At 39.7% G+C, this 23792-nt stretch overlaps 1 protein-coding gene across 1 annotated transcript in view; it reads left to right on the forward strand.

Moving 5' to 3' along the window:
- Positions 1-23792, forward strand: part of PAX4 (paired box 4) — a 43903-nt gene that overhangs the window by 14324 nt on the left and 5787 nt on the right. The window contains 4 exon segments of the mRNA XM_075859423.1: positions 11404-11479; positions 18582-18725; positions 20035-20117; positions 21057-21135. Of these exon segments, the coding sequence (XP_075715538.1) occupies positions 11404-11479; positions 18582-18725; positions 20035-20117; positions 21057-21135 (382 nt within the window).

Below are 23792 nucleotides of genomic sequence, written 5' to 3' on the forward strand. Positions count from 1 at the left end.
GCGCCCCCTATAGATAGCACCATACAGCCCCCTGTAGATAGCGCCATACACAGCCCCCTGTAGATAGCACCATACACAGCCCCCTGTAGATAATGCCTAACAGTCCCCTGTAGATAACGCCATACCGCCCCCTGTAGATAATGCCATACAGCCCTTCCCCTGTAGATAACGCCATACAGCCCCCTGTAGATAACGCCATACAGTCCCCTGTAGATAATGCCATACAGCCCTTCCCCTGTAGATAACGCCATACAGCCCTTCCCCTGTAGATAACGCGATACAGCCCCCCTCTAGATAACGCCATACAGCCCCCTGTAGATAACACCATACAGCCTCCTGTAGATAACGCCATACAGCCCCCTGTAGATAACACTATACAGCCCCACTGTAGATAACGCCATATAGCCCCCCCCCAAAAAAAGGCCTATAATTTGTCCTACAAAAAAGATGTATCCCCTATCCACAGCGCGACCGATGCACAAGTCATTTCTATGGAGCTGCTGACAGACCCCAGAAGTCCGAGGTTTGTCATGGAGAACTTCGGGGGACTTTCGGTCCCCCGTTCTCCTTATCGCTGGGCGTCCCAGCGATCCCACATGTGGATAGGGGATGCATGTCTTTTGTAGGAACAACCCCTTCTGTGGCGTCGCGCTGTAGCAGCTTCTAGCGAAGCCTCCGGCCATGGGAGGGGGGGGGTGGCACGGGTCCCCTCATACTGCGGGCCCCATAGCAGCTGCTATGGCTGCTATAGCGGTAGTTACGCCACTGGGTAGGTGCTATATGTCTAAGTAACGTCCACATGAATGCCAGCACCCAAGATTTCCAAGCAGAACATTACCCAGAGTTTCACACTGCCTCCATCGTCTTTCCTTCTTACCATAATGCATCCTTGTGTGATATCTTCAGGTATGCGGCACACATGCACCTGACTGTCCACGTGTAAAAGAAAACATAATTCATCAGACCAGGCTACCTTCTTCCATTGCTCCGTGGTCCAGTTCTGATGCTACAGAAGCTTTTCTGTGGGATCTACTAGTAAAGCTATGAAGGTCACAGCGATCGCAATTGCTTCCAGGCCCTAATGCCAGCTAGCTTTCGCTCCCCAAAGTCATCAATGAGGCTTGGGCTCCCATGAGCCTGTCGTTGGTTTGACATCTGTCCTTGCTTGTACCACTTTTGGTAGGTGCTAGGCCCGGTATACCTGGAGCACCCCACAAGACCTGCAGTTTCGGAGATGCTTTTACCCAGTCGTCAATCCATCACAATTTGGCCCTTGTCCAAGTCGCTCAGATCCTTTCACGTTCCCATTTTTCCTGCTTCCAACACATCAACTTTAAGAACTAGCTGTTCACTTGCTGCCTTATATATCCCACCCCTAGACAGGCATCATTGTAACAATGATAATCAATGTTATTCATTTCACCTGCCAGTGGTTTTAATGTTATTGGTGTACATATATATATACAGTGAAGGAAATAAGTATTTGATCCCTTGCTGATTTTGTAAGTTTGCCCACTGTCAAAGACATGAACAGTGTAGAATTTTTAGGCTAGGTTAATTTTACCAGTGAGAGATAGATTAAATAAAAAAAAAAAAAGAAAATCACATTGTAAAAATTATATATATTTATTTGCATTGTGCACAGAAAAATAAGTATTTGATCCCTTTGGCAAACAAGACTTAATACTTGGTGGCAAAACCCTTGTTGGCAAGCACAGCAGTCAGACGTTTTTTGTAGTTGAGGATGAGGTTTGCACACATGTTAGATGGAATTTTAGCCCACTCCTCTTTGCAGATCATCTGTAAATCATTAAGATTTCGAGGCTGTCGCTTGGCAACTCGGATCTTCAGCTCCCTCCATAAGTTTTCGATGGGATTAAGGTCTGGAGACTGGCTAGGCCACTCCATGACCTTAATGTGCTTCTTTTTGAGCCACTCCTTTGTTGCCTTGGTTGTATGTTTCGGGTCATTGTCGTGCTGGAAGACCCAGCCACGAGCCATTTTTAATGTCCTGGTGGAGGGAAGGAGGTTGTCACTCAGGATTTGACGGTACATGGCTCCATCCATTCTCCCATTGATGCGGTGAAGTAGTCCTGTGCCCTTAGCAGAGAAACACCCCCAAAACATAATGTTTCCACCTCCATGCTTGACAGTGGGGACGGTGTTCTTTGGGTCATAGGCAGCATTTCTCTTCCTCCAAACACGGCGAGTTGAGTTAATGCCAAAGAGCTCAATTTTAGTCTCATCTGACCACAGCACCTTCTCCCAATCACGCTCAGAATCATCCAGATGTTAATTTGCAAACTTCAGATGGGCCTGTACATGTGCCTTCTTGAGAAGGGGGACCTTGCGGGCACTGCAGGATTTTAATCCATTACGGCGTAATGTGTTACCAATGGTTTTCTTGGTTACTGTGGTCCCAGCTGCCTTGAGATCATTAACAAGTTCCCCCCGTGTAGTTTTCGGCTGAGCTCTCACCTTCCTCAGGATCAAGGATACCCCACGAGGTGAGATTTTGCATGGAGCCCCAGATCGATGTCGATTGACAGTCATTTTGTATGTCTTCCATTTTCTTACTATTGCACCAACAGTTGTCTCCTTCTCACCCAGCGTCTTACTTATGGTTTTTTAGCCCATTCCAGCCTTGTGCAGGTCTATGATCTTGTCCCTGACATCCCTAGAAAGCTCTTTGGTCTTGCCCATGTTGTAGAAGTTAGAGTCAGACTGATTAATTGAGTCTGTGGACAGGAGTCTTTTATACAGGTGACCATTTAAGACAGCTGTCTTTAATGCAGGCACCAAGTTGATTTGGAGCATGTAACTTGTCTGGAGGAGGCTGAACTCTTAACCCTTTCAAGACTGAGTTCATTTTGACCTTCATGACCAGCCCCATTTTCTCAAATCTGACATGTGTCAATTTATGTGTTAATAACTCTGGAATGCTTTTGCCTATTCAAGCGATTCTGAGATTGTTTTCTCGTGACATATTGTACTTTATGTTAGTGGAAAAATTTGGTCAATAAATTCATTGCTTATTTGTGAAAAATACCAAAATTTAGAGAAAATTTGCAAAAATTATGATTTTTCTCATTTTAAATGTATCTGCTTGTAAAACAAATAGTAATACCACACAAAATAGTTACTATTTTATATATTCCATATGTCTACTTTATATTTGCATAGTTCTTTGAACATTATTTTATTTTTCTAGGACGTTACAACGTTTAGAACTTTAGCAGCAATTTCTCACATTTTCAAGAAAATTTCAAAAGGCTATTTTTACAGGGACCAGTTCAGTTCTGAAGTGGCTTTGAGGGCCTTATGTACTAGATAGACCCCATAAATCACCCCATATTAAAAACTGCACCCCTCAAAGTATTCAAAACAGCATTCAGAAAGTTTCTTAACCCATTAGGCGCTTCACAGGAATTAAAGCAAAGTAGAGGTGAAATTTACAAATTTTATTATTTTTGCTGAAATTCATTTGTAATAAAAAAAAATCTGTAACACAGAAGGTTTTACCCGAGAAATGCAACTCAATATTTATTGCCCAGATTCTGCAGTTTTTAGAAATATCCCACACGTGGCTCTAGTGTGATAATCGACTGAAACACAGGCCTCAGAAGCAAAGTAGCACCTAGTGGATTTTGGGGCCTCCTTTTTTTAGAATATATTTTAGGCACCATGTCAGGTTTGAAGAGGTCTTGTGGTACCAAAACAGTGGAAATCCCCCAAAAGTGAGACAGTTTTGGAAACTACACACCTCAAGGAATTTATCTAGGGGTACAGTTAGCATCTTGACCCCACAGGTCTTCTGCTATATTTATTGGAGTTTGTCTGTGAAAGTGAAAATCTACTTTTTTTCTGAAAAAATATTTAAAAAAAATAATATTTGCAAGGAATAAAGATTAAAAGCACCCCAGAACTTGTAAAGCTACTTCTCCCGATTACGCCAAATACCCCATATGTGGTACTAAACTGCTGTTTGGACCCACAGCAGAGCTCAGAAGGGAAGGAGCGCCATTTGGATTTTGAAGCGCAGATTTTGCTGGATTGGTTTTCAGTGCCATGTCGCGTTTGCAACGCCCTGGAGTAAGCAAAACAGTGGAATCCCCCCAAAACTGACCCCCTTTTGAAGACTACACCCCTCAAGGAATTGTTCTAGGGGTATAGTTAGCATTTTGACCCCACAGTTTTTTTGCTGAATTTAGTGGAATTAGGCCGTGAAAATGAAAATCTACTTTTTTCTGAAAAAACATAGAAATGTTTAATTTTTACAATGAATAAAGGAGAAAAATTACCCCAAAATTTGTAAAGCAATTTGTCCTGATTACAGCAATACGCCATATGTGGTAATAAACTGCTGTTTGGACCCACGGCAGGACTCAGGAGGGAAGGAACAATATTTGGCTTTTGGAGCTCAAATTTAGCTGGAATGGTTTTCGGGTGTCATGTCGCATTTGCAAAGCCCCTGAGGTACCAAAACAGTGGAAACCTCCCAAAAGTCCCTTTAGGGGACTGGAACGAGCGATCATTAGGTCGCTGGTACAATACACTGCAATACTAATGTATTGCAGTATAATGTCATTTTACAGGCTCCTGTAACAGCGCGATCGCTGTTCCTGTCCGTTAGTCCCGGGTGTCAGCTGTAATACACAGCTGACAGCTGCAGAATATGGAGCGGGCGCAGCGCGTGAGCCTGCTCCATATATAACCCCTCGCACCACGACATTCTATTAAGTCGTGGTGCGCCAAGGCGTTAATGCGCAGCGGATGGTGCAAAGTGAAAATTAAAATTTTCCACTGATATGCCATTTTAATGCACAATATATTGTGCCCAGTTTGTGCCACTGAAGACAAATACCTCATACAATGTTGAGTGGGTTCTCCCGGATATAAAATGTCATATATGTGGACGTAAGCTGGTGTTTGGGCACGCTGTGGGGCTCAGAAGGGAGGGAACACCATTTGGCTTTTGGAGCGCAGATTTTGCTTGGTAACTGTTCTGTTTGGGGTTTTGCTCGTATTTCAGTTATGATGTGGGGGTATATGTAAGCTGTGCGGGGTACATCAGGGCATAATAAGAGGGTATAATAATGGGGTACATAAATAATAATTCGCAGATATGTGGCCAGTGTCACACTGATAAATGGCGCCTGATCCTATCCGCTTTTGGAACACTCTGCACATTTTGCATCGCCATATTCTGAGAGCCAGAACTTTTTTATTTTTTCTCCAACGGAGCCGTGTGAGGGCTTATTTGTTGCGGGACAATCTGTACTTTTCATTGGTACCATTTTAGGGTACATGTGATTTTTTTTTAATCACTTTTTATTAGATTTTTTTTTAAGCAAAGTGACAAAGAAACATAAATTCTGACAATGTTTTTTGTATTTTTTTTTTTACAGTATTCACCGTGCGGTATAAATGACATTGTACTTTATTCTGCGGGTCGGTATGATTACGGCGATACCATATGTATATAGGTTTTTTATGTTTTGTGGCGATTGCGCAATAAAATCACTTTGATAAAATTATTTATTTTCTGTGTCACCATATTCTGAGAGCCATAATTTTATATTTTTCCGTCAAAAAAGCGGTGTAAGGGCTTGTTTTTTGCGGGACGGGTTGTAGTTTTTATTGGTATTATTTTGGGGTACATGCGACTTTTTGATCACTTTTTATTCTATATTTTGGGAGGGTTGATGACCAAAAAAAAGTGATTCTGACATTGTTTTTTAATTATTTTTTTTGCGGTGTTCACCGTGCGGGAAAAATAATATTATAGTTTTATAGGTTGGTTTGTTACGAACGCGGTGATACCAAATATGTGTACTTTTTTTAACATTTTCATTTTTTTCCTATAATAAAAGACTTATTATAGGAAAAAAAGCATTATTTCTTTTTGTAACTTTTATAACTTGTTTTTACACTTTTATAAAACTTTTTTATTACTTTATTTTTTACTTTTTACTTGTTTTACTTGAAGCCAGCCTGGCAGCACTGATCGCTGCTATAATACATTACACTACCTAGGTAGTGTAACGTATTATAAACTGTCAGTGAGACGCTGAGAGTCACACTGACAGGACGCTTATGAGAACCAGCATCCGGCTGGTTCTCATAGGCTGCTGTGCATGGCAGACCCGGGGGCTGTTATATGGCCCCCGGTTCTGCCTTTTAACCGACTGCAGCACCAGCAATCGGTCCCTGGGAAAGTTTGTTGTAGCAACAAACTTTCCAGTTTGTTATAGCAACAAACTTTCCAGTTCGTTGCTACAACACACTTTCCCTGCGATCACATGACCGGGACCTGAACTAATCAGGTCCCGATCATATCTCCGGGAACAGAGGTAGGTGATAACAGCGCGATCCGGGTGTCAGCGCTACTCTGAGACACCCGGATCGTGCTTTTAACACCCACCGTGAATTCACGTCGGCACTGCACAGAGCCCAGCAACTGCCGACGTGAATATACAGTGGGCGGTCGGGAAGCGGTTAATGGTTGGTAGGGGATCAAATACTTATTTCTCTGTGCACAATGCAAATAAATATATATCATTTTGACAATGTGATTTTCAGTTTTTTTTTTAATATAATCTATCTCTCACTGGTAAAATTAACCTAGCCTAAAAATTCTAGACTGTTCATGTCTTTGACAGTGGGCAAACTTACAAAATCAGCAAGGGATTAAATACTTATTTCCTTCACTGTATATAAGACGTCAATTGAGGCTGGATTGGAGGTCTATCCTCTTCAGTGATGACTCCCGCTTTTCAAGCTTGAGAAAGGTTCGGATGTGAACCGAAACTTTGCTTATTCTGTTCACTTTGTTGTGAATAAACTACATCTCTCCATCTTTGAAGTCCTGGTACTGTTACTTGCTCTCTGTTTTTGCTGTCTGTTCTATACGAAGAAGTTGATTCATCTTTTTACTGGTAACGTGCACATGGCCTGATATTTAGCTTGTTTCGAGTGCAGTTTTTTCTATATATTTTGGTTATGTATATATATTGTAGCAGTGCAGCTACTAAGGGGCAGAATTTGGGCCCAGAATTATATATTTAAAAAGAATGTTGCAAGAGAAAGTGTCCTTTCTCCTTATTTATTAGGCAAGAAACCTGTAACAAGGTCTGGGTTGCTGGAGTGGAAGAGAATAGTTGGTTATTAGTTAGATTCAAAGATGTTAATAGGACAATTATTAAAATAAAGGTAGAAGCCCCCTCGACATGTTTCGCTACGATGTAGCGTCTTCAGGGGTATCGGGGCCAATGATAATTGTCCTATTGACATCTTTGAATCTAACTAATAACCAACTGTATGTAGCGCTCTGTAGCTGTGGTACTTAACCCTTTCTAGACAGAGCTCTCAAGTCTGGCACTGTGCTAATTGCTGTCAGAAATGGACATTAACTTTTAAATTTCATGTGGTCTGTCCTTGTTGCAAATCGAATAAAGACTTTTTTATTTTTACTCTTTAAATAATAGTTGGAAAACAGGGCTCATTTCTGCCGGCAGGCAGCCTTTTTTTGAATTTAACTGTTTCACGCCCACCAACTATTTAGGTCCGCTCCATTGTATTTATTGCGTAATAGTAAAAGTTCCACTCCGTCTTCAGGACAGTCCAGGGTTTGGGCTGCCTTATAAGTCTCATTTGCTGCCAGCTGTGAGGACTCTTTTAAGAAAGGTGAGATCTCCTCACACAAGTCTCCCAGTCTGGAGAAGACAGGCATTGCAAGCCTGAGGGAGTCAGAAGTTCTGGTAAGAACACGTTTTTGTGAGGTGCTGGACCGAAGACCTCTCACCCTGATAGCTAGGGAAGATATACGTTTAGTTAGAGGCTGGACCGCCTAGGGTTTATTTTGAACGGTTTTGTAAAACCGCCTTTCATGTATGAAGACAATAAAGCTGGTTGCGGCCAGTTTTAAACCAAATCCACTGTGTTGGGGTGAAAATTCTTAAGTGTGCCAACCATCTTACCCTGGAGATGGCGATCCTGTGAGCCAACTTACCCCAAGTTGTCACAATATATATATATATATATATATATAAATGTATGTATATATATATATATATATATATATATATATATATATACATATACACCGCGTTCCAAATTATTATGCAAATGTTATTTTTAGCTGATTTTCCTAAATAGTCAATGCAAATGACAGTCAGTATAATCTTCAAGCCATCAACCGTTGGAGTATAATGAAAATGTTATTGAACAAATCTCCTAATGATAACAGATTTTTTTTTTAGAAGTAAAAAACGCAAAATGCACTGTTTCAAATTATTATGCACAACAGAGATCAAAACATTTTAAAGGTTGTAAAGAGAACTAAAATGGTAATTTGTTGAATTTGCAGCATCAGGAGGTCATATTTACAGAAAAGCTCTTTCAATAAAAAAAAACTTAACAGGCCAAGTTACATGTTAACATAGGACCCCTTCTCTGATATCACCTTCACAATTCTTGCATCCATTGAGTTTGTGAGTATTTGGACAGTTTCTGCTTAAATATCTTTGCAGGATGTCAGAATAACCTCCCAGAGCTTCTGTTTTGATGTGAACTGCCTCCCACCCTCATAGATATTTTGCTTGAGGATGCTCCAAAGGTTCTCAATAGGGTTGAGGTCAGGGGAACATGGGGGCCACACCACGAGTTTCTCTCCTTTTATGCCCATAGCAGCCAATAACACAGAGGTATTCTTAGCTGCATGAGATGGTGCATTGTCATGCATGAAGATAATTCTGCTACGGAAGGCACGGTTCTTCAATTTGTACCACGGAAGAAAGTGGTCAGTCAGAAACTCTACGTACTTTGCAGAGGTCATTTTCACACCGTCAGGGACCCTAAAGGGGCCTACCAGCTCTCTCCCCATGATTCCAGCCCAAAACATGACTCCGCCACCTCCTTGCTGACGATGCAGCCTTGTTGGGACATGGTGGCCATTCACCAAACATCCACTACTCCATCCATCTGGACCATCTAGGGTTGCACGGCACTCATGAGTAAACAACATGGTTTGAAAATTTGTCTTCATTTATTTCTGAGCCCACTGCAACCATTTCTGCTTGTGAGCATTGTTTAGAGGTGGCCAAAAAATAGCTTTATGTACACTTGCAAACCTCTGGAGGATCCTACACCTTGAGGTTCGCGGGACTCCAGAGGCACCAGCGGCTTCAAATACCTGTTTGCTGCTTTGCAATGGCATTTTAGCAGCTGCTCTCCTAATCCTATTAATTTGTCTGGTAGAAACCTTCCTCATTATGGCTTTATCTGAACGAACCCGTCTGTGTTCTGAATAAGCCACAAATCTTTTCACAGTACGATGATCACGCTTAAGTTTTCTTGAAATATGCAATGTTTTCATACCTTGTCCAAGGTATTGCACTATTTCACACTTTTCGGCAGCAGAGGGATCCTCATTCTTTCCCATATTGCTTGAAACCTGTGGCCTGCTTAATAATGTAGAACGTCCTTCTTAAGTAGTTTTCCTTTGATTGGGCACACCTGGCAAACTAATTATCACAGGTGTCTGAGATTGATTACAATGATCCAAAGAGCCCTAAGACACAATACCATCCATGAGTTTAATTGAAAATATAATAATTAAATGTTTATGACACTTAAATCCAATGTGCATAATAATTTGGAACACGGTGTATATATGTATATATATATACATATATATATATATATATATATATATATACATGTATATAGATATATATATATTACAGAAATATATAATCCATGGGTCCGTATATATTTGTGTTTAATCCTGGACAGCATGCTAAAATGCACTAAAAACAAAAGCACATTAGTACAGCCTATGATGGTATGAAAGCTGTTGTTTTTATTTTTCCATTGCATTTACCCACATAATTATCTAGATAATTAGAGGTTTGTAAGGCTGGGTTCACACGACCTATTTTCAGGCGTAAACGAGGCGTATTATAAACGAGGCGTACAATACGTCGGCAAACATCTGCCCATTCATTTGAATGGGTTTACCGACGTATTGTGCAGACGACCTGTAATTTACGTGTCGTCGTTTGACAGCTGTCAAACGACGACGCGTAAATGGACTGCCTCGGCAAAGAAGTGCAGGGCACTTCTTTGCCACGTAATTTGAGCTGTTCTTCATTGAACTCAATGAAGCACAGCTCAAGATTTACGAGCGTCTCAGACGGCTCGCAAAATGCGAGGAGGAGCATTTACGTGTGAAACGAGGCAGCTGTTAACAGTCTGTCTTTTCACACGTAAATGCCTCTCATCGTGTGAACATACCCTTACTGAAAATCAGCCTATTTTGAGAGCATAAGTTACATTGTTTGATAGTTTGCAATTATATGGTTGGTAGTTGAAAATTATAGTGATTTGGAGTTGATAGATAGATAGATAGATAGATAGATAGATAGATAGATAGATAGATAGATAGATAGATAGATAGATAGATAGATAGATAGATAGATAGATAGATAGATGATAGATAGATAGATAGATAGATAGATAGATAGATAGATAGATAGATAGATGGATGGATGGATGGATGGATGGATGGATGGATGGATGGATGGATGGATGGATGGATGGATGGATGGATGGATGGATGGATAGATAGATAGATAGATAGATAGATAGATAGATAGATAGATAGATAGACAGATAGATGGCAGAGGCAGTCACGCTTTATCCTGGGGTGTAAACCCTCTGTTGTGGCTCAGGATTCCAGCCGAATTGTCTGATGTCATTGGAACCACAGGTGAAAATTGCATTTTTTAAACATTTTAGAAAGGCTACTAGAAATAGATTAATAACATATCTAATTATAATTTCAGTCTAGGAAGTAGATTAATCTGTCAATTAAGTTTGTTTGCTATAGATATCCTAGAGATACATATATATGGAGTTAAGGCTAAATATGAAATAACAATCTCAGCAGTACATAAATCAAATTAAATGCAAATTTTTAGAATCAAAATGGAGCTATTTGGTCCCATTATGTGGTGTCTGATTGATGTAACTGTGTAAAAGAGTCTCCTCATAATCATGAATCAGGCAATATGACTGGGATCAAACAGTTGTACAATACAAAAACCTTTCGTATGTTTGTGAGCAGCATTATGAAAATAATCTTTTATGACTGCAAAGCAGTCAACTCAATCATGTTTCATTTAGAAGATCTGAATTAAATACTGGCACAATTCTAATTATGTTCCATGACTGAAGCCAAATGACGTCTTTCTTAGCACAAGTACCCTTAGTAACAAACCAATAACTGTGACTAAGCAATAAGTGCTGCTTAGACTGGTATGCCTATTTTATCTTAAACCACATGATCATTATTTGTGTTCAGATTATTGATAATATGTTGGTAAAATTATTTACTTCAAGGTGTCATCAATAAATAGAGTTTTAAGAAATCTACCACCGACCTTGAACTTTTCTTCTTTGGAGCCATCGAGTGCAGGTAAGCTTATGTTTTCTTTATATAATTCATTAAACAAGCAGTAATACGTGACATAACAAAAATGTGGATTACTAATAGTCTTTTTACAGTTAATTATTAACTACTAATAATATATAAATGAAATAAAAGAATGATAACTGAATACGTTATAATAATTGTTAACTACTGCTTAATAAATGTACTATCTGATAGGGGTTGGTGTAGTGACATCTTGTATTGCAAAAGTTAGGTTCTTCTTGGCCTAGGTGCAATACTTGTACCTAGATACCCTCCCCTATATACCCCACACAAGACAAATTATCATATGCTATAAAGTCATATGGTATATGTGAAAATTGCTCAAATTATCTGCCTCCTCATAGGACCTGAAGAATGAGTTAATAATAAAAGTTATAAGGGAACTTCTCTGACAAAGAGTTGTTTAATAATCCTGCATTTCTACCTAGAAAATATGTGTCCACACGTCTTTAAAAAAAATCTAATAAAAATTCTATATACAGTACAGTGCAAAAGTTTTAGGCAGTTGAGGAAAAATTCTGCAAAGTAAGAATGCTTTCAAAATACAAAGTGAATGAACAGAAGAGAAATAGAAATCAAAATTTCATGTGACCGCCCTTTGCCTTCAAAACAACATCAATTCTTCTAGGTACACTTGCACACAGTTTTTGAAGGAACTTGGCAGGGAGGTTGTTCTAAACATCTTGGGGAACTAAACACAGATCTTTTGTAGATGTCGGCTTCCTCAAATCCTTCTGTCTCTTCATGTAATCCAAGACAGACTCGATGATGTTGAGATTAGGGCACTGTGGGGGCCATATTATCACTTCCAGGGCTCCTTGTTCTTCTTAATGCTGAAGAGAGTTCTTAATGACATTGGCTGTATGGTTGGGGTTTTTGTCCTGCTGCAGAATAAATTTGGAGCCAATCAGTTGCCTCCTTGATGGTATTGCATGTTGAATAACTATCTGCCTGTACTTCTCAGCATTGAGGACACGAATAATCCAGACCAAATCCCAACTCCATTTCCTGAAATGCAGCCCCATCTTGCAAGGAACCTCCACCATGCTTCACTGTTGCCTGCAGATACTCATTATTGTATTGTGCTGATGCAAATCTTATAACTAATGTTTACCCAAGACACTAATAATGTCATGTTCTATCTATATTTATTAACTAATTGAATGATTGTTATAATATATAAAATATTTTTAGGGTCTGAATGACTTGCCCTGTCTTACATGACTATATTAGCTAGTTCTAAACAACTTATATATAAAATGATTGGCAGATAGTAATTTACATATCACAATGTAACAATAAGCACCATTTCTTTCCCTTCTGTCCAGTGTGTCCCAAGCTAATACTACAGTATTTTGTTGATCACTTTGATCATTCACAAGAACATGACAGGATTGTTAGTTCACGTTCATGGAACTGTAAGTTTAATTAGAAGCTGATCACACTCAAGTCTGATCATGCTTTGGTCATATTTGTAAACCATTTTGATGGATACCAGATTTTCAGTTGGACATTGTGAACACGTTTGGACCACACATGCTACTACATTAAGTTAGTTGCCCAATATTGATTGCAGCACCATTCGTAGCATAAGGCTGACATTTATATGTTTACGAAGCTAAAGCTAAATGCATGTGAACTAACCCAATAAAGTCATGCATATAAATCACATTTCTTCAGGTTTACACGTTAGGGTCTGTTCACAACTGCAGGATATCTAATGTGAACAGACCCTAATTTGGCAACCTTAACTGGGATTGTACAGAAGTAATTTTCAAAGCATTATATAGTCAGGAATGCTCTAGAAATTATTGAAGGTCAGGTAAGGCTCCGTAGGTACTTCTTCATAAAGACACCTAGTTTTACTTCATATAAAGTTTGCTTCTGATTTTGATCCATTTCACCTAGCGATGAAATGTTATGTAATGAGGAGTTTTGAGGAAAATTACCTCTCAATGAAGTAAGCACCTTATAACCTCAGTGACCATAATATCATTTTATCCTAGAGCTTTGTAGTATAGTACCATGAATATTAACATAGCCTTCTATATAAAAAAAAAAATAGAGATAAATGGAAACATACACACCAGAGCTAAATTTTCCTTTATACACAATAAGGCCATGCCTAGGAGTGACATTCTAGAAAATGGTGGCTCCTTCTAGGGATCAGTGCATGGAAAGGCCCTGTTTATATTACATTAGTTATGTACGCTTAGCGCATACGCTGGGAAAAGCTCCCAGCATACACACTAAGCATTCCATTAACCTGACAGAGGCCAAAAAAAGAGTGTTGGACCGTTGTCGGGCTGGTGTACCACAAAAATAAAAGGCATGGAGTAGCAAAGTAGACTATAAATATATATATATATATATATATATATATATATATATATATATATATACATATACACACACACACACACAGAGTATATAAAGAGGATATAAAGATATAAAAAGTCTACACACCCCTGTTAAAATGCCAGGTTTTTGTCATTTTACAAAATTAGTCCAAGATGAATAATTTCAGCATTTTTCCCACCTTTAACATCACCTATAATCTGTACAATTGTATTGAAAAACAAACTGAAATCTTTTAGGGTGGAAAAATAAAAATAAAGAACAAAAATATGTGGTTGCATAAATATACACACCGTTAATCTAATACTTTGTTGAATTACCCTTTGACTTTATGACAGAATTCAGTCTTTTTGGGTAGAAGTCTATCAGCATGGCACATCTTGACTTGGCAATTGTTACCCACTCTTCCTAGCAAAAGCACTCCAAATCTGTCAGATTGCGAGGGCATCTCCTGTGTACAGCCCCCTTCCGGTCACCCCACAGATTTTCAATGGGATTCAGGTCTGGGCTCTGGCTGGGCCATTCCAAAACTTTGCTCTTCTTATGGTGATGCCATTCTTTTGTTGATTTGGAGGTACGCTTTGGGTCGTTGTCGTGCTGAAAGGTGAAATTCCTCTTCATCTTCAGATTTTTAGCAGAGGCCTGTAGGTTTTATGCCAATATTGACTGATATTTGTAGCTGTTCATAATTCCCTCCACCTTGACTAAAGCCCCAGTTCCAGCTGCAGAAAAACAGCCCCAAAGCATAATGCTGCCGCCACCATACTTCACTGTGGGTATGGTGTTCTTTTGGTGATGTGCAGTGTTGGCTTTGCGACAAACATACCTTTTGGAATTATGGCCAAAAAGTTCAACCTTGGTCTCATCGGACCATAACACGTTTTCCCACATGATTTTCGCAGACTCGATGTAGGTCTTTCCAAAACATAGCCAGGCTTGGATGTTTTTCTTTGTTAGAAAATTCTTCCGTCATGCCACCCTACCCCACAGCCCAGACATATGAAGAATATGGGAGATTGCTGTCACCTGTACTACACAACCAGTACCTGCAAGAAAGTCCTGCAGCTCCTTTAATGTTGCTGTAAGCCTCTTGGTGCCGCCCGGACCAATTTTCGTCTTGTCTTTTAATCAAGTTTTGAGGGACGTCCAGTTCTTGGTACTGTCACTGTTGTGCCAAATGTAATCCACTTCTTGATGACCGTCTTCACTGTGTTCCATGGTATATCTAATGCCTTGGAATTTCTTTGGTACCCTTCTCCTGACTGATACTTTTCAACAATCATATCCCTTTGATGTGTTGTAAGTTCTTTACGGACCATGGCTTTTGCAGTCACATGCAACAAAGAAAATGTAGGAAAATCCTAATAGAACAGCAGAACTTTATATGGGTTTACTCAGAATCACTTTAAATAATGGCAGCTGTGTACTGACTACTATGTAACATGAGTTTAAATGTGATTGGCTAATTCTGAACAAAACCACATCCCCAATTATAAGAGGGTGTTCACACTTAGGGCACATTCACACGTGGCGGAATTGCTGTTGAATTCCGCTGCGGACAGTCCGCAGTGGAATTCTGCAGCAGCCGTTTTTTTACATTTGTTTCTATAAATTTTTAGGAAAGTTAGTTCAGACATTGCAGAAAATAACTGTGCGGAAATCAGGCTGCGGTGCAGAATTTTCCCTCTGCAGCATGCTCATGACGTTGCGGAGAAGAAGCGGAATTTCACTGCGGATTTCAGCATTTGCAATGCAAAAACTGAAATCTGTGGCAAATCCACTGTGATATCTGCAAGGTCTGAATTACCTGTCAAATATCCAAATGTTGGTGCAGATTCGTTGCATAATTGCCCCAAATCTGCACCAACATTTGCAGCGGAAATATTCCGCCACGTCTGAACGTGCCCTTATGCAACCACATTATTGTAGTTTTGTTGTTTTTATTTTTCCCCTCTAAATTATTTCAGTTTGTTTTTCAATGGAATTGTACAGATTATGGGCCACATTAAAGGTGGAAAAAGCCCTGAAATTATAAATTTTTACAATGGGAGCCTATGGCTGACATATTTAACTGTATTCAGTGATGAAGTAGCCTGCATTCAATACTTTTCTATAGGCAATGTAATTCAATGTTGTGAGAGCTCATAGAATATATAATTATAGAAGTCTGTGTTTGTCTTTATTTGACACGAGAAAGTGCTTTTTGTTAACTCCCAATTTAAAATGAACAAAATAGGCCTAGTTTCTTGCCTTTAAATGGGTTTTCCCCATTACCGTAAATGATGATGCCTAACTAACTAATGGGGGTCCAACCACTGGAAACCTCCACATTCCCTAGAAATAAAAGGAGCTGGGGACCCTTCTGCTTATTTTTTGCTCAGCTCGGCTCACCTTCACAAATTTACTATCATCTATGTAAAAGGGTGTTAGGGCAGGTCTTTTCAGACTGCTAGGATAAGCTATGTGACTGCTGTATTGCTGACTAGTCAAATGTGATGGAAGCTTGGTTGCTTTCTAAAATGTGCGGTATACTACTGTAGAGACATTTTCTGGGTTCCTGGCACATTTTTATATTTAACCCAGTCCTATGTAGTCTTTAACCGCTTCATTCCTGGGGTATTTGGGACTGCATGGCCAGATACTGTGTACTAAATTGTGGTGTAATTGGTTTTAATGCTGCTACATACTGTATGCTGGAAACAGGAAAGCTTTCAAGGTGCAGGATATTCATGGCTTATTCCCCCATGCAGATGATAATTACATTTCTCAGCTAGATGATAATCTTCAAAATTCATAGCATTTACAGTGTCGCTTCACTTTGGAATCACTATCACACCTTTTATTAGAGAACTACATTATCGGCATGTTCAAAGTCGGAACAATTTGAGAATAGAGCAGGGTAGCAGTGGTAAAAAGGAAGTTCCCTGCTGCCTCCCTGTTTACGGAATAAAGACATTGTTTATAGCAGCGTTGTGCCCTTTGACAGACTCTGCCACCGTGCTTGGAGAATACAGGCTCCTGTAGTGCCAGCAGGGAACGTGATTTGTATGTAAGTGTGAATTAGTGTAAATAAGTCAGTGAATTGCTGAAAGTGTTTTTCCATAAAGTGGCTCCAAAGTGGAGCACATTATGTCTCAATACACATCTCCCCCATTTTTAAGCTCCAACAAATTTTCCAGCTTGTTCCTGCTATAAATTCTGAGACAAAATGAATAGTGGTGGAGAATGTAAATCCAGGCTTATACATACATCTGCTGTTGTGTATTAAAAGTTACCAAACTATTACCAATGAATTACAGTATATACATACATGTAATATGGCGGTAGTCTTTAGACATAACAAATAGAATTCAGACTGTACAGTTCTAATCATAAGGAAGGGGGGATTTATTTTTCCAAAAAAAGGTACAAACTTCATTATGAAAGAGTTTCCAGTCTTTATAGTATAATAAATAAAGGAATATTGGTATAACTTTTGGTAACATTCTGTTTTTTGTTTTTTTTTTAAAACAGATATTGTTACAATTGTAATATACAATCTATAATATAGTTAAAATAGATTCATAGTCACTTCAGAGGTAGGTAACCAGTGAAGCATTAGGAGTAAGAATACAACAGACCTTTTTATCTAATTTTTTGCAGGTTGGCTTGTTTGTTGTAATACGGGGCAAGTTCCTGAAAACTCCTACAAATGAAAAGGAAAATAAACTAACAAACAAAAAATCACCCATGTGTATATCATAGGTGGTTATTGACCATGACCCTTAATGCCTGAGGAACCAAACAATCCTCAGTACCCCCTTGCAATAGACAATGCAACTAAAGTGTATTTACTCATCAGAGCTGCGCCCTAGTAGAGCAGAGCTAAAAAGCAGTCAAGTGGCCAATACAGAAGAAAATACATAGCAGGGAAGTCTTACCCATTGGTAATGACATACATATATATAATTGTTAAGTCCATATCTGCTTACAAAATATGGTTTGGGTGGAATTTTCACTCATTTATTTTCCCAATGTTAATTCTACTGCAAATCCCTATTTAAGGAGATAACCCGGTTACCTGCCAACTCGGTTCTATGTTTATGTTCTATGTGGAAATATGTTTTAGCTCAAGCGTTTTTTCTTGGAAATATGTTTTAAAGGCTTTGTACACCTTTGAAATATATATATTTTTTAAATCAGTGTAATTGATGCAACTTTCTTTTTATGATTTTTTTTTTTACCTTTTGAGATACAGCTGCTTTGTATCTTGTATACAGAGCAGCTATATCATGCACTGAATCCTGTTCCTGTCAGGTCTGCGGGACTGATGGGTTATGTGACAGCGAGTCCTGCGTGACTCTGACACACAGGATCGAACTGCTATCGATCACATCTAAGTTCATAACTTAGATGTGATCGATTTACAGGTGGATCCTGCATGTCAGAGACACGTAGGACCCACTGACACTGAACCCATCACGCCCGCGGAACTGACGGATTCAGATCTTCATGCTAGATACATCTGCTGTGTATACAGGATACAAAGCAGCTGTATCTCAAAAAGTAAAAATAATTTTTAATAAAAAGTATTTTGAAAGTTGCATCAATCACACTGATTAGACATTTGTATTAAAAAAAAAAATAAGATTTCAAAGGTTTACATAGCCAGGGTTTATTTGTTTGTCTGACCCATTCTAAAATTAAAGTCAGCATAACTATACATTTTATTGAGGCTCTCCTGTAGGTTTGGTGGATGTAACCAATGTGGAAATTCCATGTGAAGATGTTTGTGGAAGTAACACTGAGGCTGCATCTAATGCATCACCACAAGGCCATCCACGCAGCAGGACCATATTTTCTACGGAGCAAATGGACACTCTGGAAAAAGGTGTTAGTCTATTGGTCACATTATGTCATATCAAAGCCTTGGGGTATGATCATAGCCTTGGGGTGCTTTGATTTCTATTTGAGTAGGGGGTACTTGGCTTAGAAACATTGAGAAACACTGATCTAGATCAGAGGTCCCCAACCTTTTCACTCACAAGCAAATTTCAAATATGACAGGAGGTGTTGAGTCACACTGGGTATGTAAAGGGAAAAAAAGTCTATTGAAGATATAATCAAGTTACATGTCTCCCACACTAATATTACCTACCAGTGATTTGCTTTTGACCCTAGATCCAAGTTTCAGTAATATTATGACATACTTGGTGCCACTAGAGCACAATACTATTAAGGGGGGACTAGGGAGCCACATCAAAGGTGTTATTTATTACAAGAAAGTTTCATTGTAATTTCAGTTTTAAAGAGGTTGTCTAATAACAGACAAGCTGGTTGCCCCTAGCCCAGCTCCCAAGACCCCGGCAAACAGTTCTGCAGCTTCTAACATGTGAGCTCATGTACAGGTTTATTCCCATTGGTAGTATTTACATATGCAGTATTCATGGGAACTGGATAAATTTGTGCACAACTGTATGCTACACAACAGATCTAGAGATAATCAGAACAGAACTTGAATTTCAGTTATTACTTCTTTGCAAGCCATCAAACTTTTGCAGTACTGCCAATGTTTTGGAGGAACATAAGATTGTGCTATTTTGGTCAACAGAATAGAAATGTTGGATAAAAGTGTAAAAAACAAACAAACAAACAAAGCTATATAGCTATACAGGGAGATGAATAACTTGGCAGTATTGTACCCTATACATTCATGCAAAACAAAAAAACAAAACATTGTGTTTCCAGCAGTAGATGATCATCTATGGTGTAGGACATGGTTTTAAGTTCCATATACACATTCTAATAATAAAATGAATATTTTAAGGAAAATAAATCAAATACATACAGTAATAATAACATGAATACCATTAACCCCAATGTCGTTCAGAGAAAGTTGGCTTTATGATAACGGGAGAGATGAAACCAATGTGATTTTTTTTTAACTTTGAGTATGTGGTGTGCTCTTTATTATATGTCATGTTTGCAGGTATGCACAAGGGTTTATACAGAAATGGTGTACACGTATGCTATTTGGCTTTGATTATTTTCGATATTGTTTACTGATAGGAATGCCCGTTCAGGACATTCTAACACCCATTACATGTTATTCTTTGCTTTTACTGTAAAGTATACTTCAAAGGCTGTAGTGGTCATGCCCTAATAGAGCCTGTCTACCCTCTTCTATTCTGTGGTATCAGAGTTTCAAGGCGTTCAATATCCCGACTTGGCTACCAGAGAGAAGCTTGCTGCTGAAACTGAGCTTCCTGAAGTCACCATCAGAGTATGTATATTAGGTGTGATACCACATTCATGCTTCTATTTAGATTAGAAGATGAAAGAAATAATGTCCATGAGGTAGTTATTACAAATAATGGAAAATCTGAATTAATTTAATACAGAGTCATTAACATATTGCAGTAATTTTATACACGAAAGAGAACAGAAGCACATGTTAATGTTATCTGGAGACCTGATAAATTCATGTAGCTTTTAAACAGGAAAGGTAAAATCTGCATAGTGTACAAGTAAAACAAATTTCTTGTGGAGAAACGACTCAGGAGTTCATCTGAACGAGGGTGTTCATGTTAGATGAAAACAAGCTGTGCCCGTAGTCAAAGGGCACGTTCACACAGCATTTTTTCCAGCAAATTTCAGAGCGTAAAAATGCCCACATTACACTCCGACATAGACTTTGAAAACGCTTTCAAACAGTCTTTCATTGTTTTCACGCATAAACTGCTGTGTAGTTCATAAAAGGCATTATTTTACGCCCCTGTTTGAAAAAACGCCTAATAAAAATACGCGTGGAAAAAAAAAGCGCATGTCACTTCTTGAGGCGTTTTGAAATCAGATTTTCAACATTGCCAATAACAAAGCTAAAAACAATTTGAAAAAACATGCTTTGAAATTCTGCTCCAAAAACGCTAGGTCCTCAGAGGCTGATTTCTTTTGAAATCGGCCTCGAATTTTTCCGCCTGAAAATAAGTCAAGTGAACATACCCAAAGGGTTGTGATTTAATTTTTGTAGGAAAATGAAAGATTTGGTCTGCAGTACATATACTGCTTGACTTGTTAGGTTATAGGTAAGAAGTGGTGGCCTTAGGGTAACATTTAGTAGTTTGGCTAAGAAACATTATTGAAAAGAAAACTTTAAGAAAACTTTATTGAACATGGTGCAAATAGGCAATATTAGTGATATCATTTTTTTATCTTTTCATAGATTTGGTTTTCAAACAGAAGAGCTAAGTGGAGACGTGAAGAAAAAATGAAAATAGACATACAGCTCTCAGGTGACGAAGGTAAACCCTTTGTGTTTCATGAAACGTATACATTTTATTCATGAATTAATCACAATTATAAATGTCATTACATTGTTTAATTCTGATTATTTGCCAAATAAGATAACTCTATGAACAGTAGCAAGTATTAGTTAGATTTAAGTTTCTGGGCCAAATGCGTTTCTTTCATGCATGGGGGGCATCAGCAGCCATTGCAATAGCTCCTATGCTATCACCCTTTACATAATAAAGGCAACATAAATGGTGTAACATCCATTGGGTATGTGGACTCACTGGGCTACTCTGCTATAAGGGAGTAGCTGCTGGCCAGACAGGTATAGGAAAGTCAATAGCAGATTGTACCTTGATAGCTGGTGCCGGATTACTGGAAGCAGGCTTGTGCTCGGTAGCTGGAAGCAGGCTTGTGCAGGATAGCTGGAGGTAGGCTGGTGCTGGATAACTGGAAGCAAGCTTGTGCCAGATTTACTGGAAGCTGGCTTGTACTGGATTGCTGGAACCAGGACTTGTCACGGACTCTGGACTGGCCACGGACACTGGCATGGTCACTGGACTCGGGAAACAGCACTGGACGCAGATACAGGATAGCAACGGACACAAGTTACAGGGAACCTTCGCAGACTAACTCTGAGTTAGAATTAACATTGCTCAGGCCCTGAGGAAGTGGGCAGAGTTCCTTAAATGGTCCAAGGTATGCTGGGATAGGCTGGGGGCAATATTTCTGGTGCGCGCGCTGGCCCTTTAAGAGCTGGGACGAGCACCCGATGGGCATAGGCCGGGGGAGGAGGAGAGAGCAGAGCGCGCCGGCATCTCTGGGCAGGGAGATGCCGGCAATGTGGATAAATAAGCTGGCGACTGCTGGGGTAGGTGAGACCCATGGCCGCCTGCGCTATAGTCCCGCCCCCCTTACGCCCCCTCTTCTTAGGTCCAAATCGTAAGAGGAATTTTTTGATGAGCGCAGGGGCATCAATATTCTCTTAAGGTTCCCAGGATTTCTCCTTAGGACCAAAACCTTTCCAGTGCACAAGATAAAAGGTCTTCCCTCCTACTTTATTGTAGTCCAGCATCTCCTTGACCTCGAAGACATCTGAGGAACTGCTGGGAGCAGATGTAGAGTTAGCATGCATGCTGTACTGGTTGAGAACTACAGATCTCAGGAGACATACGTGGAAGGAGTTGGGAACTTTGAGGGTAGCAGGCAGATGTAAGTTTGTGGGACACAGGAAATAGCGGAGATAGTTTTCGAGCACTTGATTAATTCGTTCAACTTGGCCATTGGATTGTGGGTGGTACGCAGAAGAGAAGTCCAGTTTTACATCCAGAAGTTTACACAGTGCTCTCCAGAATTTGGATGTGAACTGGACACCATGATCAGAGACAATGTGGAGATGTGCAATCCATGCAGATGAAAGACATGCTAAATAAAGAGATTTGCCAACCGAGGAGCTGAGGGAAGACCAGACTGAGGGATGAAATGTGCCATCTTGGAAAAACGATCTACAATGACCCAGACAGTGGTATATCCAGCAGAGGGAGGAAGATCTGTAATAAAATCCATGTCAATATGCTGGCAAGGTTGGCGTAGACCCGCAGGCTTTGAGTAACTTTGTTTTGCACAATTGTGAAAAATATGTTGAGGGAACAGCGGCGCTCCTCCGAGACTATTTGTAGAATGAACAATATCTTTGCCAGCTGCCACCCACTGCGGTCCCTCGGTGGATGAATCCTCCTTGCAGGGAACAAATGTGTGATGAAGTGATGAGTAAAAGATGCAGTATCCTATGCGGTAACGGCGCCAGGCTTGGAAGAAGAACGGGTTTTCTAAGGTATTTTGCAAAGGTACTCTTTATTAGAACGACAATGCGTTTCTGGACCGAACCGGTCCCTTTGGTGTTACAGACCTGACGAAGGGACCGGTTCGGTCCAGAAACGCGTTGTCATTCTAATAAAGAGTACCTTTGAAAAATACCTTAGAAAACCCGTTCTTCTTCTTCCAAGCCTGGTGCCGTTACCGCATATTATACTGCATCTTTAACTCATCTTCTTCATAACTTTTTTTTGGGTACAGATGGAGACAAAGTCCTGGACATCCTTAGGTAGCATGGGCCACCAATAGTGGCAGGTGATGAAATACCGGGTTTTTTGAATGCCAGAATGACCTGCCAACTTGGAGTTGTGATCCCAGGAGAGAATTTTGTCTGCAGGAGGGACAAAGGTTTTCCCTGGAGAAATGTCTTTGATCTGCAGAGGAGTAACAGCTATTATGCATGAGAGGTCAATGATGTTCTGTAGATCCTCTTTATGGTCGGTTGTTTCAAACGAGCGGGATAAAGCATCTGCCTTGGCATTTTTGTCCGCTGGAAGTCGAAAATTAAACCTAGCAAAGAAAAGCAACCACCTGACTTAACGTGGATTTAATCGTTGTGCCAACTGTAAGTAGGTAAGGTTCTTGTGATCTGTGTAAATGACAACTTGGTGTTCGGAACTTTCCAACAGCTGTCTCCACTAATCTAGGGCCAACTTGATGGCTAGAAGCTCAGGATCTCCAATAGAATAGTTCCTCTCCGCTGCCGAGAACAGTTTAGAGAAAAAGCCACAGGAGCCAGCTTTTCCCTTAGAGTTTCTGTTGAAGAGGTGTGCTCCCACACCAATTGGAGAAA

This window comes from Rhinoderma darwinii, chromosome 3 (genome assembly GCF_050947455.1).
Source record: "Rhinoderma darwinii isolate aRhiDar2 chromosome 3, aRhiDar2.hap1, whole genome shotgun sequence".
Lineage (NCBI taxonomy): Eukaryota > Metazoa > Chordata > Amphibia > Anura > Rhinodermatidae > Rhinoderma > Rhinoderma darwinii.